Below are 22,619 nucleotides of genomic sequence, written 5' to 3' on the forward strand. Positions count from 1 at the left end.
AAAACCCTACACATGTGGTCTGAAAAATCTCATGTTAGATATTAAAATACAAGCCTCCTTTAATAGGACCCAAGTGCCTAGGCCCCCAACTACACTGCAATGTTTCTGCTAGTTTTGTATATTAGTATCTCTGTTGCAGATGACATACCAACTAGAGAACCACACAGCTAGCCTCCGCAATGAAAGCCATTTTTTAACATCTCTATGGAAGGAAAATTACTAACTAACTGATCACATTAGTTTGTATATTTAGTCAGATTCCCTGTACTGTTACCAAAAGGAGTTGGGATTCTAACTACTGTGGGAATATGATTAGTGCCATAACTGGGCTTAGTAAGATTTGCTTTAGGAGCAACCCCCATGCAGACCATAACTTCACAGGATTAGAGGGTAATTAAAAATAAACGGTATCTTTCCTACAAGAACAGAAGCACCTTGGATGCACTGAAGTGAAAACAAAAATCCCGCTTTAGTTGATTATCTTATGTAGCATGTTCTTTGCTCCAGGTCATGGTAACTGCCAAGCATATTTGTCACAGATGATTACACTTTAGCAGATTGGCCTGCCAATGCGATTTGAACTTTGCTTAAATTATAAGTCACGTTGCCATCAAAATCAATTTCCCACCATGACAAAAAGGCTACTTAGGCTTTCAAGTACACTGGATTGCAAATGAAAATATCTCAGAGTGTAACCACAAAGGAGACTCACTCACCTGGGTCTGTAAAAGCAGTAAGGCAGGCGCTTGGTTTCTACTTTCTCAGCTTGAATGAATATTCTCATGTGTGGTTCAAAATATAATATAGTTGTATAGGCTCTGAGTGACCATCGTTCTGGAAGGCTGAAATATCTGGTATGTCAACAAGACCACAAAGCATGAACTCTACTACATGGAGAAAATTAGATGCATAATAACCTAAGATAAGATGCCTACCCCAGGCTCATTAAACTAAAATGCACTGGATCCCCGTCGTGCTCTCTGTAGGTATTAAAAGATTTTTGAAGGTTTTGTCCAGAGTAAATCTGTCAGAACTTTGCCAATAAACTGCAATTTGTACAGTGGGCTTCAGCTGATGGTACTAAAAACTACAATCTAGTTCTTGATTTGGCTCAAAATTAGATTTATAATGGGATGCTGTTGATATATAGTATGAACATCTCACTAACAATGGGATTCACTGCCACATAGCTTCAGGCGTAAAGTAAAGAAAGTAAATACAGTCATTTCCCCATAGTATTATGCCACACATATCTATAGTGCTTTATAGATAAGGAAGAGATGTGAAAATATGAGACACGAGTTCAGTCTGATGAGCTGGGCTGGAGAGCAAAAAGCCCTTCTGGGTAGCCTTGCTCCTCAATCCCTTTCTTATCTCCTTAGTTCTCCTTCTTTTCCTGGTTTCCTGGCTGGAGAGTATGGAGGACTCTCACCCTAGTGGGCTCTCTGGGGCCCCTAGCCTCACTACACTATAGAATGAACAAGAGACTTTCCAGCCAATATCTTTGGGCACCATTCCCCATGCAGGCAGTGGGAGAAGGCCAAGTCAGAAGACAAGCTTCCTGCCTTACCAAAGGGGAGGGGAAGCTGGACAGGGTGAGTGGGATGGGGAAGGAATCTTTACTAAAGCAACCCAAGGACTAGAGAAAGATGACTTATTCTGGTGATATCTCTAATGGATCAAATATATGTGTTTAAAATACTAATGTGAATAAGGCAAAACCATATTTCAGCCAAAAGATATTTTAAGATCATAAGCATGACCCCCACAGACCAAATAGCTTCCACCCCCCAGTGACAAGTACCATTGGTATTTTAAATTATTCACCAGCCCTGCACTTTGTGCTTTCAACAACTTGCAACCAAGTTCTGTCTGCTTCCTGAACACAGCATTAGGGATTGAAGAAAGAGAGTATTCCTAGATCCACACCTATAGCATGCTTGAGAAAACATGTTACATCAGTTTTATCTATTACCAGAACATTTACCCAGCGTTGCTCGGGTCCTTAACTCAATTTTTGTTTTTCTTCATTTAAATCATTGCTCAGGGATGGAGATGGGGATGAGTTCAGTATGCAAGTTTCCCCAGGGAGAGAGGACTATGCCAGTCCTCAGTTACTATAGCAGCGTGGGGCTAGGTGAGAAACACCTCTCCATGGCCACAGCAGCTACAGTGGGCATGGCAGTGGGAGGTATGCATGTCCCCTGACTGAGGCAGGTCCAGGTTCATCTGGCCCCTGTGCTGCCCAGCCAAAGTAAGTAATGTAGCAAACTGTGCACTTTCCCCTCGCTCCCTGACGAACAGGAACAGCCTGCCATGTTCCCATATGAATAGGGATGGGGGAGCTTCAGCCCTTCCATCCTCCCTAAAGGGTTCTGGGGGAAGGGAGTGAGGCTCAGGGCTGCAGCAGTACCAAAAGGTGGGGGAATCCCACTTTTCACCTGCTTGATGATTCAGTCTCTTTTCTGTATAGTTTTATGAGAAGCGATCCCATTTTCCTGACACAACCAAACCTTACCTTGCTTTTAGTTATAAGAGAAAGCTGTATACTGAATTTAATGGTCCTAGCTCTTACCACTTAAGAGGAGCTCTTGAACAGATAGACAGACACATAGACATTGCACAGACAGACCAATAGACAAAATCTCTCAAATATGTAGTAGATGCTACTGGTATAAACTCAGGGTTATCCACAGCATTATGAAAATGCTCAGATTATGATACCAAATCAAACACTTTCCTTTTCACACATTTTTCTTTTTCCTTTTTTTCTTCATAACCTCTCTTCTCGTCCCTTTTAGTTTTTCACATCTTTCCTTTGCCTTCAGATCCCTTCTTTATCTTCCTTTATCTAACTTTCTCTTTATTGTCCCTTCTCTTTACTGTCCTTTCTGAAAAAAAATTACATGTTCCTTTTAATTAAAATGTTCATTCACTTAGGGTATGTCTACACTGCATTTGTCTTTTGAGAAAGGAATGCAAATGCAGCTGAGCGAAACTGCAAATAAAGCGTGGATTTGAATTTCCCGTGCTTCACTTGCATAATGGTGTCTGGGCGCTTTTTCGAAATACCCTATTTTGAAAAAAAAATCCGCTGTGTAGACTGGGTTATTTTGAAAAAAAAAAAACAAAAAACCTTCTTTTGAAATAACCCTTAAACCTCATTTTTTAAGGAGCAAGGGTTAGTGAGTCCTCTAAGGAAATAAACTGTGGCCACCTACCTAAAGGCTCTATACACAGGATGCTTTGGAAAGATGACGTGCTAAGTCAAGAGTCATCTAAAATCCAGGATACGTTATACTGCTGGTTTTAAGGATTACACCCACTTTTTTACTTGCCTCTAATATTCACGGGCAGTCCCTCAACACTGATCCCAAAGGGGCATCCAAGAGCATACCATCCATTTGTTACAGACAACACAGAGAGCAGTGAATGTTTATCTATTATATAATTTCTCATTTGCCTTGTTTATCCAGTTTTATTAGTAAATGAATATCGTCATTTGCACAACTGGCCAACCATGCTATATTTGCCTCTTGATCTTATGTTACCTCCTCCATCACCTTGTCAAAGAAAGGCATTTCTGCATCGCTTTTCCCTGACACCTTGGTCTCTTTTCTGAAGGAGAACATATCCATTCCATTCCATTCATAATCAATTGACAGTTCCCTAATGAAATACTTTTACTGATGTATGCAGCCATGTACTACTGATTACAGATATTCAGTCACATCTTTGCTCCTGTAATGTAATTACACCACTTACTTGTCCAGAAGACCAGTAATCATAATATCTGCATGGTCAGTTCTAATATCGAGCTCTGGCTCGCCACTGAGCGTAAGTTTCACATTGTAAATAATGATGAAAGTTCCTGAGGAGAGAAGATATGCATCTTTAATATGCATCTATTAGAATAGCTTTCAAGATCCTTTTCAGGTGCTTCTTTACTTTTTAATCTTGTCAAACTAGCCTGTCTAAATAATATACACAATAGCCAAATAAGGGCAGCTATTTTTGTGGCCTCTTTTAAACTAAAGCCATGGAAATATGTATGTATAACCTACAGTATTGTGTCTGACGCAAATTGAGTTTACAGACATTGAGGGCTTGTCTAGATACAGCTAGTACACAGCAAGCTGGGATGTAAACATTTCTCATAGAGGATTATCAAATGGCACTGGGCAAAGTTAAGGCATACTAGAAGGCTCCATATGACCAGGTAGACCCCAGTTGCACACTAACTCAAAACAAGGCCTAAAATTAAGACAGTCAGAGCAACAGGAGAGAGAGGGTGAATTCAGCGATCAGGCTGAAGGAGAAAACAGACACTTTCTTAGGAATCAAGAGAGGAGATGGAGAGTGAGAGAGAGACTCTTCCCGATGGAAGGTGATGCTGAGGACAAGGCTCTTGAATTAAGCATTACAGTGTGTAAAAAGACAGAGAAGAGGCTAGTCAGATAAGAAGGACGAGCAGAGAGGAAATCTAAATAGTCAGGACCAAAGTGCATGGAGAATTACAGAATTCTTTCTAGACATTTTTTCATATACACGTGCCAGTTTTGACATTCAAATAAAATATACACATTTTACTCTCTTTATAAGAGCTGCCAGACTGTAGGGTAAACACCCCAGTACTTCCATTTTCTTATTAATAAAAACATCTGGCCAAATAAGAATTTCAATTATTGACCTTCATGATAAGCGTTAAAAGCAAATTGCCTCTCTAACAATAATTCAGTACAGCTGTGTTTTAAAGAACTGCTTACATTAAAATTGCATTGCTTGGTAAAGCTTACCACTTCTCCCATAGATTGCATCAAATTGCTGCAGCAATTCAGTTTCACTGTTAAAAGGGGAATATTTAAAGATGATAGACATCTGTACAGTGAATTTCTCAAGATCACTTATGACAGGTTTTCTAGTGCTTTTTGACCAGGAGGTTATTGGGACGATCATCTGTATAAAAATTGTGAAAACAATATTTCAGGGACAATTACATATTAAATAGTAATAGACTAAGTTGAATATTTTTGATTGTTCTGGTTTCATTTTATGTTTAATTATTTTTTGGAGAAATTGTAATCCTACAATTATTTTTAAAATAAACAGGTTTACACAACCAAGATACAGAAAGCTACTAATTAAAAATCAAATCAATACAAAAACAAAACGACAGAAGAAATCTGGTAAAAATTAGATTCAATTTTTTATTTCCCAGACCTGGGATTTGCCATCCCATAATGTATCACACACACAATTTCTGCAAAGTGACTAGGCTCAGGCCTGACAATAGGGACTATTTTAGAGGCAAACATCAATGCCTAGCTAAGGACTTAAGGAAATCAGTTCTAGCACCTGAAGAAGGCGGCTAGCACACTACTAACCTGGGATTATGAAAAACCAGGTTCAACTCTTCTCTGCCACAGTCCTTGTGCACCAAATGCAGGTAATATAGTACCCTACTGAACAGGGTGTAGAATGGTCAAGAACATTAATGACTCAGATTCTACAAATGGCCCCCAATACCAAACACCTAAGAAAGACTGCTTTAGAACACACACAACAATGAAGATACCTTACAAAGCCAAAAAAGAGTTGCCAAAATAAATAGTAATCATTGGAAAATTCAATTATTTTCCTCCCAAATAGAAGAGCCTATTTCTCTTATGAAAAGCTATACCGTACTATAAAGAGGCAAAATCACACACAGAGAGACAAGTTTATTAGGGAAACCTGTCACTGCTATCCATGGTTACAGAATCATTGTATTATAAAGTACTAGAAGTGGAAAGGACCTTGAGAAATCATCAAGTCCAGTCCCCTGCCCTCATGGCAGGACCAAGTGCCATCTAGAACACTAGATCATCCCTGATGTCTCTCCAATCTGCTATGATTACGACATCTTCATATTCAATACAGAATGTGTGTCAATGCAGAATGGAACTATTGAGGGTTTACATGACAGTTGTGCCAAACCCTTAGGGTATCAAAATTTGTCCTGTTGAAAAATTCTGAACTTCAAACATTCCCACGCAGGGAATTCATTTTAAACACAATGGGAACTATTCTCAACTAGCTAGGGACATAAAATTTTCCTGGGATGCAAGAGAGTAGAGCAGTGTTCTAATAAAATATAAATCTGTTTTTTCCTCCTTTTTTGTGAGACCGAGACAAGAGAGTGGCCCATTTATTCTCATAAGCTCAAGGGTAAAGCCCAATTTACAGAGGAGAAGGGTAATTTGTCAGTCATGACCTAAAGCCAAGAGAAAATGGGCTTCATATTTAAAACAGCTGAAATTATTAGGATGACTGCCTTGCCAATAAATTCTCTCATCTGTACTCGTTCTTTTTCTGGTGTCACATCCATCTCTATTCAATTCTCAGTGTGTTCAAATGAAAGTGTCCAGTTCTGTATTTGGTCATTCAGATGACCTCTTGGGCCATGTCTACACTATACACTTCTGCCAGCATAGCTATGTTCCTGAGTGTGTGAAGAGGTGTGATCCTCAACAGACATAACTGTCAAAAGAAGCCCATAATGTAGGCGCAGTTAAACTGGCATTACTGTGCTTTTACTGGCAAAGCCTGTTTCTCTTGTGGGATGGTGAAGATATTAGTAGAAAGCACAGCTTTGTTAACACAAGTGGTGTTTTGCTGGTATAGTATATTTATACCAGTAAGTACCCTTATGAACACATGGTGTTGGGTTACATCTACACTACAAGACAGGGGTGTGGTTCCCCTGATCCTGTATAAATCTCATGGTAGCTTGATGAGAACTAGCACAGGTATAAATAGCAAGATAGCTGTCATAGAGGCAGTGGCATCAAAGCCATGGATGAGCCATGATGAGTACATATCCATGTTTCAGGCAGATTTGTACACAGTTCGACTCAGCCTACGCTGCCACTACCCGTTCTACTCTAGCTACACTGCCACTTATGTGCATGCTGTCCTCCAGGTTAGCACAAGTATGTGTGCACAAACAGTGCAATCACGCCCATAGCTTGTAGCATAGGTATAGCATTTAAGGATTCCAGGTGTTGTTTTACAAGCAGACATCCTATTAAGATACTCTTGCTGTATTTTTCATTTCTCATGCCTCTCTTTCATTGATCCCTCTTTTCTCTTACTTTTGTTTTCAGTTCCATCCCTCACTCATCATATTCCTGAGCTTTACCTTGTTCCTTGCTATACTGACAAACCTATGGGCTACAACATCATACCTCCTTCTTAACCACTCACATTCCAATAAGGAAAGCTACGCCTGAATCTTTCCAAAACCTATCTAGTCATTTTGGGAGACAGAAAGGAGTTGCTAAAGATAGAAGATTCTCATTGGTTCTACCAGGTCGCCATCTGACATAAGATCTGACAGGAAGGGTCCAAACAGTATAAATTGTTGATTGCGATTAAGCCAACAGACTGAAGCACAGGATCAGTTTTGGTCTATGCGTATGCTTCAGATGTCGGCAGAGTGTACTTCCTGATAAAGCTCTGCTTCACCTGTTCTATAAAGAAAAATAAAACAGAAACAAAGCAGACTTGGACAACTTTTTCTCTACATGAACAGCCATTTATGTACAGGCAGTCCCCGGGTTACGTACAAGATAGGGACTGTAGGTTTGTTCTTAAGTTGAATTTGTATGTAAGTCGGAACTGGTACATATTGTAGGGGAAACTCTAGCCAAACATTTCTCCAGAGCTCAGTTTTATTCTCCCAAACCTCACTTCCCTCAGTCCTTATTCTCAAGCTGAGGTGTCTGCTGAGAAAAGCTGCTCTGCGTCTCCCTGGTCATCTGGGGGAGCGGGGGGAACGCTAGCTTCGCGTCTCCCTGGTCTGCTGCGGGGAAGCAGCTAGTGCGGGGTTGCCTCACCCCATTTGTAAGTAGGGATCCAATGTAAGTCAGATCCATGTAACCCGGGGATTGCCTGTATTTCATAAACAACATTTTTAAGGACAAATGAGAAGTTTCATTTATATTAATAAGCAATAATTATTAAAACATAACTGTGACATTCTATGCCAGGAGTGATCAACCTAAACCTGAGAAGGAGCCAGAATTTACCAAAGCATATTGCCAAAGAGCAACAGTTTTGTGTCACCAGCCTTGATCATCTCCCTACCACCACTCTCAGCACATCCTGCTCACGGGCACCCCCACCAGTCAGTGCCTCCTTCTCCTTCTCCTCCTACCCACTGGGATCAGCTCTCTCTCAGTGGGAGACACTGGAGGGGGGAAGCATGGGTGTGACAGGCTCAGTGGAGTCGGTAGGAAGTGGCAGGATCCTAGGAGGAAAGGGTGGAGGCGGACACTGCCTAGGGTAGAGCTGGGAGTTGAACAGGGAGCACCCTCCGGCCCAGTAGAAAGTTGGCACCTGTAGCTCCAGCCCTGGATTTGGTACTTATGTAAGGAGTTTCTGAAGAGCCACATGTGGCTGGAGACACAAGTTGGCCACCCCGTTCTATGCTTTGAGACAGCCCCTGGTTAATTGCCGTATTCCTCATTTATATATAATTGTGATCTTTCATAAAAAGCCTGCCATGCAAGGTATCGGGAGACAGAACAATGATTTTCACCAAATCGTAACCTATCTAAATATGTGTATCTCGAGTACATATGAAGTTATGAGATTGTGTTGTATGGTTATCACTAATACATGCTGTAAGTTGGGGAATTAGCTAGATAAGCTTCTGAGTGACAATAGAAAGTAGAGCAACCAATGTCCGGGTGAGGTGACAAACAACTATCAACAGCCATTGACAACAAGGGAGATACAATTCAGTGACTCACCTGCGTGAGGCCACACCAATTGCGCAACCTTGCCTGGGGATTCAGTATTGCCCGCCCGACATACCTGGACTTGCATCCTCCAAGCACATGGGACTAAGGGTATAACAGAGACCACAGAGGTCCCATGCTTGCTCTCTCTCTCCTGCTCCCATCTATACTGCAAACAACTAAGACACTGAAGACTTCAACAGAGAACTTGCCCAGGTTTCTAGAACGAAAGCTGTGTACTACGAATTGCCATATCCAATAGGTGTGAAAAACTTCTTAATCCAGTCATTGCCCAGCCTCATAGGGCAATGCTTGCCTGCTTGCTGATATTTTATTTGTTTTGGTAACTAATTCTGACTTTTTGTCTATCATTTAATGTCACTTACAATCAATCTTTTCTGGACAATGAATTGTTTTAACTGTTTATCTTTACCAGTCAGTTTGCCTGAAGTGTTGGCAGTGGCACAACAGTGCTTCCTCAGGTTTGCAAAGGCTGATGTATATATTCGCTTTCTATTGATGAAGTGGTGAACCAGTTAATACATTTGCACTGCTCATCTATGAGGGAGGGATTCATTTAGGGCCTTTCTCTCTGTGACTCATGAATGGCTTGGGATCATTCGTTCAATCTGGGTGTGGGGTTGTGCTGAGGGATAACATCACCTGGAGGAGTTTGCTGCTTGTCCCTAACAAAGCATTGAGAGACACAGCCTAGGCTGCAGAGTAGAGGATACAGTCGACCCTGGGTCTGCACTCTGGAGAATCCCATCACAGTAACATTCACAGCAATCGTGGTAGGTGTTTTAAAAGTGCCACTCACTCAAATGACCAAGAAGGCTAAATTACGTCCAATTTCAGTGGGATCTAAGCACTTCATAGTCTTGCCTATGGTCTATTTGAAAGCATTTACAAACAAATGATAAAAAATGATACCTCATCAATGCCTTCTGTTTCACAGAATGTTTGAGAGAAGAGAACACTTGTCATTGTATCTTCTTTCTTTGTGAATAATATGAAGTCTTTCCCTATTCGCATTGACCCGCTATAGTAAAGATAGAGAAGATGTCATGACTCTAAGCTAGCTTGTTGCCAGAATGTTAATTTACTTTAAGTAAGAAAGACAGAGCATATAATTAATTGGCCTGATGGCCATGTTCTAACATGTTCACATTCAATTTCTACTCCTGCCAATGGGAGTTAGGCACACAAGAAAAAGCAGCTCTTGTGAACAGGGAGAGCCTAAACCTTAAGGGACCCCTTTCCTCATCTAAACCTCTCAGCCAAATGAGGCAGCCACCCTGTCACGTTGAAAGTGTACACAAAACTAACAAAGTTTGAGTTTTAGACTATCGGTTGCAAAACACATACATAAAGCCACATGAATATTAAGAGCAGGGGTGAGCAAAAGGGCCTCGGCGGGTCAGATCTGGCCCACTAAACGGGTTGATCCAGCCCGTGGAGGCCCCGCTGCTCCCCTGACCTCAGGCCAATTAGGGCCTGGAAGCAGGGGAGTGTGCAAAGCTTCCTCCTGCCCTGCCAGGAGCATGCGGCGCTTTGAAGCATCATGTGCTGCTCATGAGGCGGGAGGAGATGTCACGTTCTTCCCTGCTCCCAAGTTCTGATTGGCCTGGAGGAAGGGGTAGTGCGCAAAACCTCCTCCTGCCCTGCGCGGAGGACAGAAGTGCCGCGTGCTCCGGGCAGCAGGTAGGGGGAGTAGGGCGGGAGGAGACTTCACGCGCTCCCCTGCCCCCAAGCCCTGATTGGTCTGGGGGTGGGGGATCATGCGAAGCCTCTTCCTGCCCTTCCAGGGGCATGGGTGCCTAATGGGAAAGGGGGTGCAAAGGGGCTCCTCCACCCCAAGACCAATCATGGCCCCGCCCCTTCCAGTTTAGGCCCTGCCCCTTCTGGGGAAGCCAGGGCCACTTCAAAATTTTTTGAAGTTTTTGAAGTGGCCCCTGGCCAAAAATTATTGTCCACCCCTGATTAAGAGTCATGGATCAGTGAACAACACATATTACAAGATGCACTGTGCTGCTTAATGAACCATCAAATCAGCCGTACAGAGAGGGAGATTCAAACCAAGCCTTCAGCAATCTTACATGTGATGGTGGATCTTTCCATCAGGTCCTAAGGCCTTTCCATCAGCCAGCTATACCAAAACTGGACTTCAATGCCAGAATAGCTGGTGGAGGGGCTTATCCGGACTATCCCTCAAACAGTTTCTTTTGGTGGAGATCCTACAGCAGCAAATACTGTTGCCTTTGCCAAACGGAACCACTAAGAAGTGGAAGTATATTAACTGTCTTCTGTCAGGAGACTGATTCTGGCCCGGACTTGCAAGACTAGACTAGCACAGGCAGTGCTATTTTTGCCTCCCGGCACTAGCAAGAATCTGGCCTGAAAATGGCTGGAAATTTCCCCAAAATTCTCCTTCCCATTACAAAAAAGAGAAACCTGAGGGAAATATGGTGAATATATTCGATTTTGAAATATACTTTAGAAATAACTGGACACTAGAACCACCAGGAGCTTCAGTACGCACTATAAGTTGGACCTCTGTGGTCTCACACCCTTGGTACCTGACCGGTCCTGAACAAGGGAATTTGCTAGACCATGGGATGTCCCCTGTCACTTGCCTCCCAGGAACCTGCTGGCTCCATTTGTGGCTCCAGCCGGTCCCCACTGCCTTCAGTCAGCTATACTGCCAGCCCTGGCTGGACACCTCAGCCCCAGGATTCCCAGTTGCACTGTTGGATCCTCTTGCCGCAGCACTCCCCATGCTGCCTGAGACCCCTACCGCACAGCTCATAGCTGAACCACAGGGCTCCCTGTTCTGCCTGAGCCCCTGCCACACTCCCAACTGCATCACTGCAGCTCCCCACACTAGAGAAGCCCCTTGATGCGAGGTTCCTTATGCCACCAGAGCTCCCTGCCTCAGGGCTGCCTGTCGCACCATGGGACTCCTTGCGCCGCCTGAACCCCCCCATCCCAGGGCCACCACTAACCTCCCTGCCCCTGGGCTCTCTGGGCCAGGAACATTCGTGGTCCTGCTAGACCATGGATACTGCTGGACCAAAGAGTCTGGGTTTAGGTAGGCACAATCTGTATTAGGAACAATACAGAGTTCAAAATAGAGCTGTATTATGTGACCAACTAGAAGATTGGTTTTACTAGGATTATATTCAATTATTCCATTACATTTTTGAGTTAAGGAATGAATTTAAAAAAATACTCAGGAAGAGATAATCAAGACACTAGGGTTTAGAAAACATGCTTACGATTTAAGTCCATTGCCATAGCGTCCAATCATTCTTGAGGTAGATGTCCGCTTAGAAGACCTTCCAAAATAAATTAGATCAGTAGCTTCCTCTGCAATAAAATTGTACTGTTATTGTTAAAACATGCATCTGGGACACTCATCAGAAAACATCAGACTGAAAACTTTAAAAACCTACACAGGTCTCACTTGGTTTGCTGAGACCTTATGTTGGTTGTAAATAGCTATGGTGCAAGATACAAAACAGACACAGGTTAGTCTGAGTCAACAGAGAGGTAGCCAAACAAATGCTATAATTGGGTGTGACTGCTGACAATGGTCTGATCAAATTTAGCAAATCTTAATACTCCTTCCCTCACTTAACTCCAGAATGACAATAGGCCTTGGAACTGTACATGCCACAATTAAATCATATCTAATATGAGGTATTTTGTAATTACAGCTCCTTTTACTGAAAGAGCCAAGCACTTTAAAAACTAAGAACGAGTTGATCCTCAGCACATAAAGCACTGTGCTCTCCTGATTAAGGTAACTGATACACCAGAAGTTACGTGACTTGACCAAAATGATATAAGATCTCTGGTCAAGTTTGAAATAAAAGCTAGATCATGAGCCACATTCCTACACCACAGACTACTTTGCATTACCAGATACTTTGCATTTGCAGATACTTTCTATACGTTTCCCCCTCGCACACACACAAGCAAACAATCAGTTGACAGATGCAGTAGATACTGAATCACTCTCTCCATTACAGCGAAAGTTGGCATGCCAAATGCCATTCAAAGAATTAACTAACTAATATGGACTTCCAAGCACATCTGACATAGCCATTTTGGGAACAGTTTATTTGAAGCAGATATCAACCTAAGCTGCAAGGACAAGACTCTGCATTGTATACTTGGGAGCAGCATGAAACTGCCATACCAAGGGACAAAGAGCGCCTACTATTGACCAAACTGTTCGGATACTTTAAAGGAAACTGAATTCACTTTCTAAAAAAAGTTGCAGAAGCAACTCTCTAGAAATCAGGTTTAAACTGCTAAGGATTCCACCAATGGCCAACTGGCACAACGTTATTTTATGTGAAAAGATTTCAGCTAACAGTAGTTACGTCATATAATACAATCACATTGAAAATACCCTGTGACTTTTGCAAAAATATGATGGCATAACATACAAAATTACCCCTCTCCGTCAGCATTCCTTAATTCAATGCAAGTCCCATCATAAAGATTCTTTGTTAAATATAGTTTTAGGGAAATTGTCTTTTTTGGGCACCACCCCCAAAAAAATCCAATATGAAGGTAAACACCCACTAATCCTCTCCTTATAAGGAAAATGGTGCCACTCAAGAAAAGATGTATAATTAGTTAAACATAAATCATGTACACATTCATCTCTGTGGCTTCTTTTATCATTTCTGTTCCTCCATCTGTGTTATTCACACTTGACAACTGACAGCACCAAGGGAACAACGTCATTTACAAGTTCTCAGCAACAAGTGCTGTTTTTGATTGCTGACTGTTATGTACACTGAAGTGTGTCTTAAATCACGGATTCTCGACCTTTTTCTTTCAGAGGCCAGAATACTATAAAAACTCCAGGGTGCAATCAGGCTCAGTGTTCTGGGCTTCATCTATGGTGTGGAGAAAGAACTTGCCGGGGCTGGAAATATGGTGCTTAATTGAATTACAGTGTCATGTGAGAATGATTTTGATGGTACATTTTCACTATACCCTTTATTCAGAACAACATCCGAGTATTTTACAAAAAACTGGCATAGGAACTCCTGCAATAAACAAGGAATGCATCACTGAACAATGAAATACAGCAGTTTGACAAAACATAGCAATACTTAACAGTTTAGGGCCCAATGGGAATAACACCATGGCAGCTGAAGAGGAAGTTCAGTGAGGTACTTAATTATAGCAGGGTTTTAAATTCGGCTAGGATGTTAAACTCCCTACTTTTATGGGAAAGGTCCTAACGAAAAATGAATGTTTTGCTGTTTGGTTGTGTTTGCTTGTTTGAAATCACAGAATTAACTGGCATTAATGTGGTTGAAACACTGACAATTTTCTGATATGTGGCTGGTGCTATGTTTTAAAGCAGGGCAGTTATATTTCTGTAATATTTCACATTTCAGTTCTCCACAGAAATCTGCAGTCACTTCTGGCACATCTTAAAAAATTCCAGAACTAATTTACTCTGCTAGCAACAACATTTAAACCAGTAAGTAATCTTGTAAATTAAGCATATTCATCTCATTTTAAATAATGGTTCTACATACATAGTACGACTTGATATTTATTTGCATACTATTCCCTGGCACAACCAGTTATAATAATCTTTATAATTAACTTACTATGGGCCATTCCGCATCCATCATCCAAAAAGCACAACATAAATCCCCCTGGCAGCTTGTTGTTATCCACTGAAAAAAAGAGAAAAGCCTGGTAGTAATATATGTAGAACCTAATTTGTAGGTTAGGGAGATTGACCGAATAACTCTTGTATTCACACTCTCGGCACTACTGTAATAATCTTTGTACAAAATAATCTTGTAAGGTATCATATAAAACTAATAACTAAGTGGTCATTAATATTCTTGTGTTCTGTATGTACGTGCTGCATATTAAAAGATATGCTGAAATTATTACTAATGTGCATTCATGGAATGTTGGGGGGAGTCAGTAAACAGGTCTGCCCCAGACAAAGGAATATGAATTTGATTCTCTCAAGCAAAAACGGTGAAAATCCATTTTTTATGTATTAGGTAAATAAATCTACTAAGGTAACAAGGGGGGGAGCAGAGAAAGAGCATGATGGTGGTTCACTGGTGTATAAAGACATGGAGGTCTGAATTTCAAGTGATAAGCAATTGAATCAACTGACTATATACAATATGACTATTATAAAATGTGTAGAGTGAAATATTTTCTGAAAGCTAATGACACACTAGCGAGCAATATCATGGAATAATGTAGTAACATTATATGGGAAAATATGGATACTTCATGATATTATTAAAGTTTGTGGCCAAAAGGGAGAAACAGTTTCCCTACCATACAGGAAAGAAGGCAACTATTAACCTATATCCTATGTATATTAAGTATGGTGGGACCAAAACAATGGAAATCCCACTTCATCCATAGAGGGGATGAAGTCCACAGAAGCCATCTTTGGCATGCATCCGTACATAGACCAAGTAACAGAGTGCTTACAAGCTGAGAAAGATGGGTCCTTCAGCCAGTGAAGCAGAAATCTCTTGAAACTGAATACAGGTGAGAAACAATCTTGAAAAAAGTCTGTACCTTGCTAGATTAAGATTTTGTTGTTTTTTATGCATATTTTCACTTTCATCTGCTCATAACCCTCTAACTTTTTTCCTCTTACTTGATATCACTTAACCCATGTCCTAGTGTTGAAAAAATTGTTTTATTTTTTACAATAAGCTAGCTCAGTGCTGTGTTTAAATGGAAGGGTGTATTTACCACAGATAAGTTAATAAACTGTAATATGCTTTTGAGCAACAAATAAACCTTTTGTTCGCTGAAGTGTCCAGGTAAAGGCTGGATATTAGAGAGCACAGGATTTCAGGAAAACTCAGGACTTGTTGTAAGATGAGGTCACCTTGCCGGCTATAAGAAAGGCTGGTGAAAGCCAGAGTGAGACTATTGAGCTGGACATAACGCTGAGGTTAAAGTTACTGAAACAGGGCTGTCTATCACATGACCATTCAGGGTTTGACCTGCACACTTGTAGGCTGGTTGTGAGCATCCCAGATGGGAGCTATGGCAGCAAAGCACAGTAAGGCACAGGGTTTCAGGGCACGTGAGGACACTGCCTCACACTGGTTTGGATTGGAGTGCCTGTTAATACCCAAAGCTCACACAAATAATTTTTCAGCAAAGAAGAAAACTGAAAAAATTGGTGCTTTACTGTACTCCTCATTTTCTGTAATTTAACCCAGTGGTTTGTAAGTATTAATATGTTTTATTTTGTGTGTTCCAAGTTCAGCAAAAAAGCAACTTGTCAAGATACAACTTTCCAGCCTGACATAGCTAAAGAAGGAGAACTGTGCAAGTCTTAATGTCTGTTCAATATCTTAGCTGGAGGTCTCAGAGGCATGCAAAGTGAATGATGCAACTTGGAAAACAGGTAGGAAAAAGGGCCAGGGAGCAGCATGAGACATCTCAACATAAGGGAAGCTAGATGGTGGGAATCTGGCTAATATGAAGCACAGTGGGGCAAAAGGATTAGGTCAGCTCTACTCCAGCTTTCAGTAGGATTAGCTAGCCAAACAATACAAATGTCAGAGAGAGTTCAGCTTTATAAAATAGATGTAAAATAGAACAAAATGAGAAAAAGATAGGAAAAACAGTGGATTTTTAACTACCTATGTATCTCCACTGAACAGCCCTGATGAAAATACTAAAACCAGATTTTACATGGAAGATGAAATACTTCTGCATTCATTTGTTTATTGATTCTGCCAGCAATATTTTTCTGCACACAGAAGCACTATGGATTCTGTTCCCCATCTATTGAAAGCAATAGTTAAAACTGTTAAACAAGCCTTCTGAAAGGCAACATCCATTTATTTATGGAATGATCTCCCAAGGGAAATGAAAACCCCTCACCTGATATTTCTGAAGCCAGTTCTCACCTACTAGCATGCAAGCAGACACCTGCAACGGAGGAATCGGATGCAGACCAGTGTCTTCTTGATAGGCCTCCTGCTGAAAACTGGCATCATCCCTTTTTAACAATTTGTTTGCTGCACTTACCAGTAAATATGTCAAGTCTGGTGGCTCCTGCATCTCTGAAAACAAAAGAGAACAAAATTACCTTCCTCTATCCACGAAAGGGAAATGAAAAAGAAAGACTATATGGCTATGTCTAGACTACATTTCCCTGATGACAGAGGAATGTAAATGAGCCCAATCGAAAGTGCAAATGAAGTGAGGATTTGAATTTCCCACGCTTCATTTGCATAGTTGCATCTGAGCACTTTTTTGAAAACAGGGTTTTAAAGTAAAAGCGCAGTCTAGATGGGGTTCTTTTGAAAAAACATTTTTCAAAAGAACCCATACTCCTCATTTTTTCAGGAGTACAGGTTCTTTTGAAAAAGGTTTTTTTTTTTTTTTCCCAAAAGAACCCTGTCTACACGGCACTTGTACTTTTGAAAGACCCTTTTTTGAAAAAGCGCTTGGACACAAATATGCAAATGAAGCACAGGAAATTCAAATCCACACTTCATTTGCACTTTCGATCGGGCTCATTTACATTCCTCTGTCGACTGAGGAATGTAGTTTAGACGTGCCCTATGTTACTAACAAAGCTGCACTAACTCATCACCAGGCTCATATGCTTGTATGTTTCCCCATTCCCTACCCTTCTTTTATTTTGTCTTTAGACTATAAACCCTTACAATTTTTGGCCTATATGTGTACAGAACCCCCTGGGAACACCAGCACCACACACTGAGTCATTGAGAGGACAGTAAGAAGTCCCCAAGTTGCTGCTGAAGTACCTGAGATGATGAAATATTCCATTGCACTTAAAGCAATATGTACTTCACACTATACTGTGGTAAGTTAGTAAAGGAATACATGTTACTTCTACTCAGTGTGTGTAGACCATTGGTCTTGTCCGAATCGCCAGGCCAAGATCTACCAGTCAGGATCACCTGTCAGAAGCTCCACGATCTTCAGTACGGTAAATCCCAATCTATTGAATGGTAAACACTGGCGTAGACTTAAAATTATTAATGTACAGTTGAGAAAATCATATCCATTTGAAAACGTAAATAAAGGGTAGATTCAAAGTGGAGAAATGTCACATCTTCCTTTAGCACCCAATCCTGCATTCTTGGCCTACGCTAATTTTTTTGCCGCCAATGAAGTAGTATAAGGAATCCAGAATCATGCCCTTACTTTCCTGCAAAGGTCCAACAGTGGGTGGCCTCACTAAATACCTAGAGCAGAGAGCCACGTGAGACTGCTTCGTCACTGACTGTCTCCAGGGGAACAAAGACTCCTGAACGGAAGCCTTATCCAAAAGCTTTGGATTTCACCTTTAATACATTATCAGCAGGACTGGGATAAAATCATTCCACAAAGACATGTAATTTAAACTTCAAAGCCATTTGTATCCATTTGTTGCAAGCCACAGAGATGCTGAAGAGCCTGCAGTAGACAAAAATGGCCACAAGCAATGATTCCTGTGTTCCCTTCTCAAGCTTTATAGTTCTCAAGTTCTCAGATGTCTTTCAAAGTAAAAAAGGCTGAAGCAAGGCCTTAATGCCATATTTGTTTATTACAGCTCTTCAGGAAGCACAATGTTCCTTGGCTTTTATCCAAGCCATTTAGTTTTCATACATATTGGAGAAAGCTGTCATGTCAGCAGCCAAGGTTGATACCAAAAGAGACAGTAAGAGGATTAAGAAGTAGAAAGTTTTAGAATGGAAGCTACTTCAGAAGAAATGAAAGCAAGAGTGCCAGTGAAATATAGGGAAAGACATTTAAAGAAGTCGCAGACAGTTAAGAAAAAGCAATTAAATTATCCTGATATTTATTGTTAAGCAACAATCTTTATTCTCATATTCCTAATCTGTGATTTGTTTCAAACACAAACACTCCAGTGACGGTAGGATCAGAGACTCAGAGCACCAGCTAAAGGATGACACAATGTCTAGCACAGAAAAGAAGGCGTGATCCAAAGATTATCAAGTGCCTTAAATGTTGATAGTTTGTCATTCACCTACCTATTTCTATTAACACCTCAGAGCTATTGAACTGAAAGAAATTCTGCATTACAGACCAAAACAGTAGATTTTAGAGAGAGTTAGTTTGGCACCAAACATTAATGTTACCTCCTCTTATCTGATCCTCTAATGAAGTGATACAGCTGAATTGTCAGAAATCTTTCCACAGTATCTCACTGATGGTAGAGGTAAGATGCACATTTCACTGCTAGGTCATATGGGGAATTACTCCAGTAAGAAACCACTTTATAAGCATCAGAAGCCTGCAGTAGCAAATCGAATACACAATTGGCCAAATGGAACTAATGGAACAAAAAGAGTAACTTTTTGATACTCTTGCCAATATCCATAATTGCTTTACTGTTCCTTTGCCATACACAATTTTCAAGAGACTGGATGCAACGCAAAATATTCATTGAAAATTAGGTTTTCCATAAATATGGGAGAGCTTGTTCAATCTTTTAACTCACATGCAAAATAAAACAACTACCCCTCTATTTACTAGGAAGAATTTAATAGAGTGTTCCTAAGGCTTCATATTAATAAAAATACTAGAACCATTTACTAACATGCTATGGAGAATCATGAAAAATTAAAACCTATCTGTACTAGTCATGTCAATCAACCAATCATATTTTGTAATGAGTCATTCTTTGCTTGTGTTTTTTTTACCTATTGACTAGCTGGGAAAATTCATTCATCAGCAATGTATCTCCCAATTGCTAATTTAATTTCAACTAGCAAAATTCTATTGAACAAAGTACAAGGACATGTTAAGATTTTTCTGTCAGCCAAGATTTTTCTTGGTACTTCAAAACTTATTCTTACTGGATTTAGCTTAATGTGTCCAACCAAGCAACTATATTGTCTACTTCAAAATGCTTCATGACAGAATCAGGGTCTGACATTCTAGTTCTTGCCTATGTTATAATTTAGAATAATTGAAAGGGTTGCAATGACCCTTCAATTGAAACACTTATTTTCCAACTTGAAGATACTAGGAAAACTGTGATTTGAAAACTGGTAGCAGTTAAACAGAAATGAAGCAATAGCACACTGAAGACCTAGCTTTATCCTGGGTGTTACTTTATTTTTAGCTACAATCAAAGTTACTAAGCTAAAAGGAAGTTTAAAAATTCCATTTCTTCAAGTTTGAGTATTTTGGCACAAACGACAAAACCCAGCTTTGCATTATGAAATACCTTCCCAGTTAGCGAGCCATGCTTAGAATGTGACTGATCACTGTGAAGCAATAAAATTGTGAAGCATGTAGAAGAACTTAATTTGTTGGACAAAAGTCAACATGGTTTCTGTAAAGGGAAATCCTGTCTTACTAATCTATTAGGGTATGTCTACACTACAGCGCTAATTCGAACTAACTGAGTTCGAATTAGTTAATTCGAACTAAGCTAATTCGAATTAACGCAGCTAGACTTAAAAACTAGTTCGGATTAGCGTTTTGCTAATTCGAACTAGCATGTCCACACAGAGTGGACCCTGAACAGAGGTTAAGGATGGCCGGAAGCAGTGCCGGCAGGGCATCAGATGAGGACTTAGAGTGTGGAGCTGCTGTCTCAGGCTAGCCGAGGGCTGTGCTTAAAGGGACCCGACCCCCACCCCGGACAGACAGTTCTCAGGGTTCCCCGCTTGCAAAGCAGTCCTGGCTTGGAGTGCCCTGAGTGCCCACACGCGGAACATCACAGCACTCGGCCATCACCCCGGCTGCACTTGCCACAGGCTGCCATCCGGGGGGAGAGGGCAATCGGGGGGGGTGCAAGAGAACTTCCACCCCGAGAAGCCCGCAGAGCCAGCCCACTCCTCCCCATCAGGGGTGCGTACCCCATTCCTCCCTCACCTCCTTCCACTTACCCTTCCCTAGCCCCCCTTCCTGATGTACAAAATAAAGAAAACGTGTGTTCAAAAATAGAATCTGTCTTTATTGAACAGAACTGGGGGAGACTGGGAAAAAGAGGTGGGAGAGGGGAAGAGAGAGGCTGGGAGAGGGGAGGGCAACTAAAATGGTCAGGGGTTTGGAACAGGTCCCATATGAAGAGAGGCTAAAGAGACTGGGACTTTTCAGCTTAGAGAAGGAGACGACGGAGGGGGGATATGATAGAGGTCTATAAAAGCAAGAGTGGTGTGGAGAGGGTGCATAAAGAAAAGTTCTCCATTAGTTCCCATAATAGAAGGACTAGAGGACACCAAAGGAAAGGAATGGGTAGCAGGCTTCAAACTAGTAACAGAAAGTTCTTCTTCACAAAGCAAAGTGTCAACCTGTGGAACTCCTTGCTGCAGGAGGCTGTGAAGGCTACAACTAGAACAGAGTTTAAAGAGAAGTTAGATCAAGTCATGGAGGTTGGGTACATGGAGTGGTATTAGCCAGGGGGTAGAAACGGTGTCCCTGCTCAAAGTTTGTGGAAGGCTGGAGATGGATGGCACGAGACAAATGGCTTGGTCACTGTCTTTGGTCCATCCCCTCCAGGGTACCTAGGATTGGCTGCTGTCGGCAGACAGGCTACTGGACTAGATGGACCTTTGGTCTGACCCAGTACGGCCATTCTAATCTCAAGGCACAGGGTCGGGGGTCTCAGTGGACCACCTTGATTTTCATGCAAACCTGCTCCTGGGTGGCCAGGCTGGCAGCTCTCTTGCCCTAGACGGCCACTTTCCTGTGCCTAGTGCAGAGTTCGTGGACGAGGTCCACGATGTCTGCACTAGACCAGGCGGGTGCCTGCCTCTTGCGGTCCTGGCCAGGCTCCCGGGAGCCGCCAGCCTGGTCCCGGGAAGAGGCGGAGGGCTGGGGAGCATCGGGTGGCTGGCTGGCTCATGGCGTGCCAGGTGCTGGGTCTGCTGGCTGGGTGCTGGCAGACTTGCACCTGGCACAGGCACCGTAGCCAGCCTGTGCCCCTTAAAGGGCTCCGGGGCCAGGAGGGGGGCAGTAGAGTTTCCCTGGTGTTGGCCAGAGTGGCCACCAGGGAAAAATGGGGAGGGCTAGCCTCCCACTAGTTCAAATTAAGGGGCTACACAGCCCTTAATTCCAACTAGTAAGTTCGAACTAGGCTTAGTCGTCGTGCAATGAGGTTTACCTAGTTTGAACTAAGCGCTCCGCTAGTTCAAATTAAGTTTGAACTAGCGGAGCGCTAGTGTAGAGCCTATGAAAGTTAATTCGCACTAACGTCCATTAGTTCGAATTAACTTTGTAGTGTAGACATAGCCTTAGAGTTCTTTGAAGGGGTTAACAAGCATGCGGACAAGGGGGATCCAGTAGATATAGTATACTTAGATTTTCAGAGAGCCTTTGACAAGGTCCCTCACCAAAGGCTCTTGTGTAAATTACATGGCCATGGGATAAGAGGGAAGGTCCTTCCTTGGATTGAGAACTGGTTAAAAGACAGGAAACAAAGAGTAGGAATAAATGGTAAATTTTCAGAATGGAGAAAGGTAACTAGTGGTGTCCCCCAAGGGTCAGTCCTGGGACCAATCCTGTTTAACTTATTCATAAATGATCTGGAGAAAGGGGTAAGCAGTGAGGTGGTAAAGTTTGCGGATGATACAAAACTGTTTAGGATAGTCAAGACAGAAGCAGACTTTAAGGGACTCCAAGAAGATCTCACCAAACTGAGTGATTGGGCAACAAAATGGCAAATGAAATTTAATGTGGATAAGTGTAAAGTAATGCACATCGGGAAAAATAACCCCAACTATACGTACAGTATGATGGGGGCTAATTTGGCTATGACAGATCAGGAAAGGGATCTTGGCGTTATCGTGGACAGTTCTCTGAAAA

General features: G+C 41.7%; 1 protein-coding gene across 10 annotated transcripts in view; it reads right to left on the reverse strand.

Annotated features, from left to right (window-relative positions):
* The window catches only part of MORC1 (MORC family CW-type zinc finger 1), a 99,978-nt gene that overhangs the window by 70,589 nt on the left and 6,770 nt on the right, over window positions 1-22,619 (reverse strand). For 8 of the 10 annotated variants that reach the window (XM_075908448.1, XM_075908392.1, XM_075908401.1 and 5 more), the window contains 7 exons: window positions 16,854-16,888; window positions 14,429-14,497; window positions 12,062-12,152; window positions 9,717-9,825; window positions 4,797-4,956; window positions 3,766-3,871; window positions 717-851 (listed from right to left, as the gene is read on the reverse strand). In XM_075908448.1, coding sequence (XP_075764563.1) covers window positions 717-851; window positions 3,766-3,871; window positions 4,797-4,956; window positions 9,717-9,825; window positions 12,062-12,152; window positions 14,429-14,497; window positions 16,854-16,888 — 705 coding nt within the window. Of the gene's footprint in view, window positions 1-716; window positions 852-3,765; window positions 3,872-4,796; window positions 4,957-5,384; window positions 9,668-9,716; window positions 9,826-12,061; window positions 12,153-14,428; window positions 14,498-16,853; window positions 16,889-22,619 lie in introns of those variants that run through there. The other 2 variants (XM_075908429.1, XM_075908422.1) reach the window with 2 other exon arrangements.

This window comes from Pelodiscus sinensis, chromosome 1 (genome assembly GCF_049634645.1).
Source record: "Pelodiscus sinensis isolate JC-2024 chromosome 1, ASM4963464v1, whole genome shotgun sequence".
In the NCBI taxonomy this organism is placed as follows: domain Eukaryota; kingdom Metazoa; phylum Chordata; order Testudines; family Trionychidae; genus Pelodiscus; species Pelodiscus sinensis.